This window comes from Megalops cyprinoides, chromosome 25 (assembly GCF_013368585.1).
Source record: "Megalops cyprinoides isolate fMegCyp1 chromosome 25, fMegCyp1.pri, whole genome shotgun sequence".
Lineage (NCBI taxonomy): Eukaryota > Metazoa > Chordata > Actinopteri > Elopiformes > Megalopidae > Megalops > Megalops cyprinoides.
This window is the reverse complement of record NC_050607.1, coordinates 16,943,858-16,946,419: the sequence shown is the minus strand read 5'-3', so window position 1 is coordinate 16,946,419 and position 2,562 is coordinate 16,943,858. Positions and strand designations below refer to the sequence as shown.

At 43.4% G+C, this 2,562-nt stretch overlaps 1 protein-coding gene across 1 annotated transcript; it reads right to left on the bottom strand.

The window, feature by feature from the left end:
• LOC118772200 (caveolin-2-like) lies at positions 1-2,305 on the bottom strand. The gene is made up of 3 exons (XM_036520502.1): positions 2,095-2,305; positions 1,508-1,695; positions 1-177 (listed from the first exon to the last, which is right to left on the bottom strand). The coding sequence occupies exons 1-3, from the start codon at positions 2,242-2,244 to the stop codon at positions 27-29; spliced, it is 489 nt and encodes a 162-aa protein (XP_036376395.1). The 5' UTR covers positions 2,245-2,305; the 3' UTR covers positions 1-26.
• Positions 2,306-2,562: the final 257 nt, after the last annotated feature.

Genomic DNA, 2,562 nt, shown 5'->3' with positions numbered 1-2,562 from the left:
GGGGTGACGGCGGAGGCAGCGGTGTCTCAGTCGTGCACGCCCTTGACGTTGACGGCGGACAGACACCTGCCCGCGCTGAGGAAGAGCGGAGCCACGAAGGTGTCCATCAGGCTTCTCCAGATGGTCTGGATGGAGGGCAAGGCCACCATGCAGGTCTGGACCACGGGCATCACCACCCTGACAGGAAGGAACGGACGGGACCCATCAGTCCTCACACTCTGCCTTTCGCCACTCATTTACTAACAGTGTTGCTTTCCCCTGTTATTAACACATTTCACATGGATCTCTCCAGCTGCATAAAAGGCTAAGCTACACATAAGGCTACATAAATAACTAAAGGAATAACACTGGCTCAAAACATAACATCTGGAGTTTAAGGGTTAACTGAGGTATCGTATCGGTTACTAATGGTATCTACAGTGGCAGTGTAGCATGGCAGGTAAGGAGCAGGGCTTGTAACCGAAAGGATGCTAGTTCAATTCCCCACTGGGGTACTGCCATTGTACCCCTAGGCAAGGTATTTAACCCACAATTGCCTCAGTAAACATCCATGTCATGGCATGGCATGTCAAAAAAAAAAAAAACTGAAAAAAAGTAACCTATGTAAGTCGCTCTGTTTAAGAGCATCTGCAAAGTGATAATAATGTAATGCGTTATAACATAGTAAGCAGCATTGCACAGAAAGGAGAGGGACTGTATATCCATGTTATGAATGCGCTGGAAGCATCTGTCAGTAATGCATGCACATGTTTATGTATTACTCTATCGGATATCTTGAACAAACTCGCACCGGCAAGATTTCTGCTGAAAACATGTTTGCTGAAGTCAGATCAGAATGATAACAATTTAACAGGAGTTTTGCAGCCAGATTTTTCCACTGCTGGTGGAAAACTGCATTCCTCAATGTGCTTATGACAATGCTGACTTTCTGCATGAATCTCGGCCAGTTTCAGCTGTCACTTCAGTTGACAGCTAGCTGAGTTTCAGGTTGGGGCCATGAGATATGCATACATAAGCCTGTAGTGGTATGTGCATGCTAACTGCTCTTAATAATCTAATGCACCTGATTGTATTACATATACTGATATTACACTGTAAGATTTGCACCTGCTACATGTCTTTAATCTATATATGTTTGTGATATAGTTTCTGTATGCCTGTACCAGCTAAATCCACACACAACATAATCTGGATAAAGAAAAAGTAATCTGGCATTACAGATCATTTCAGATAATTAAAAAAATCTTAACCAGATTCTGTTAAGCATAAACTTTGACATCCCCATCCTCCTGGTTTGGATTTCTTAATAAAGATTTATACCAATATTAACAGATATTATGCGTGTATTATGTTATTGAAGGTAAGTTAACTTCACAAACACAGCCAATTTCACTGTTGCTAAACGGCCTATGCAAACAGGTGGTAAATTTAGCCAGTGAAACCGGGGAGTCATGCCAAGTACAATAAGCACCACAGTATATAAAAAAAGGCGATAACGTGCTCATACCAGATATGGACACAGCTGAGGACCGCGAAGACAATGCCGGCTACAAAAGACATTGGTACAGCGAGTAACGTGGTCAGCAGCCGGTAGAACACAAATTTAGCCAGCTCAAACACTGCGTGACTTCCGATCCACACTTTGTCAAAGCTGTGAGTCGTGCTGGGCTCGGCGATGACATCCTCGAAACCAACCTGCAGGAGAAGATGGGCTGCGCTTTCAAACGGCATTTCAACAAATACAAATTTGAAAGAAAAGGCACAAAATGTTTGGCGTGATGTATAAATCCCTGACGTTTTATGATTCCACAAAGTGCTACATTCGCACGCAGGAGTAGGTGCGCGAACCCAAGTTTACCTGCTGAACGAGCATTAACAGTAATGTACCCATCTGATCGAAAATGGACATAAATTAACTGCAGTTCACAGAATGAAGACAAATGCAGGAAACCCGTTAAAACTCTAGAAGAAGACAGTTGATAACACGTAGAAATACACTACAGAGCCTCAACTTTCAACCTGATAAAACAGTCAGGTGAAGAAGTCTGCTGTCCGGCTGGGCTCTTTCGTTTATGTCTGTCCTGCTCCACTTACCTTCAATTGTCCGTTTATATCGTGGGGATCTCTGTCCGGAGTCGCCGTGAAAACTTTCTCTTTCTGGTTAAGAATCGGATCGATCGATCTGTTGAACTCGTCTTCGTCCAGGATAACAGTGGTCTCGGATTTCTCGTTCTCCAGTCCCATTTTCGGTTCGCTGAAAGCAACGCTACTGAGGGACCTGTGCGTAGCAGCGCTCTTGGTAACTGGTTGCTGCAACACGCGAGCGCAAGGCCCACGCCCCGCGATGAAAGCAGCGCAACATGGGGCTGACAAAACATTGCTTCTGTGGACACGCTTTTAATTATCTCCCTTTCAATTGCACCAGTACAGTCTATATTTAGTGAACATATGTATCGGCAAATGCTTTTTTTTCAAACTTATGTTTCTACATATATAGTCGAAATGGCATTACAATGGTGCGCATTTTTAAAACTTTTATTTTTTTTTGTTCTTAGTGAACAT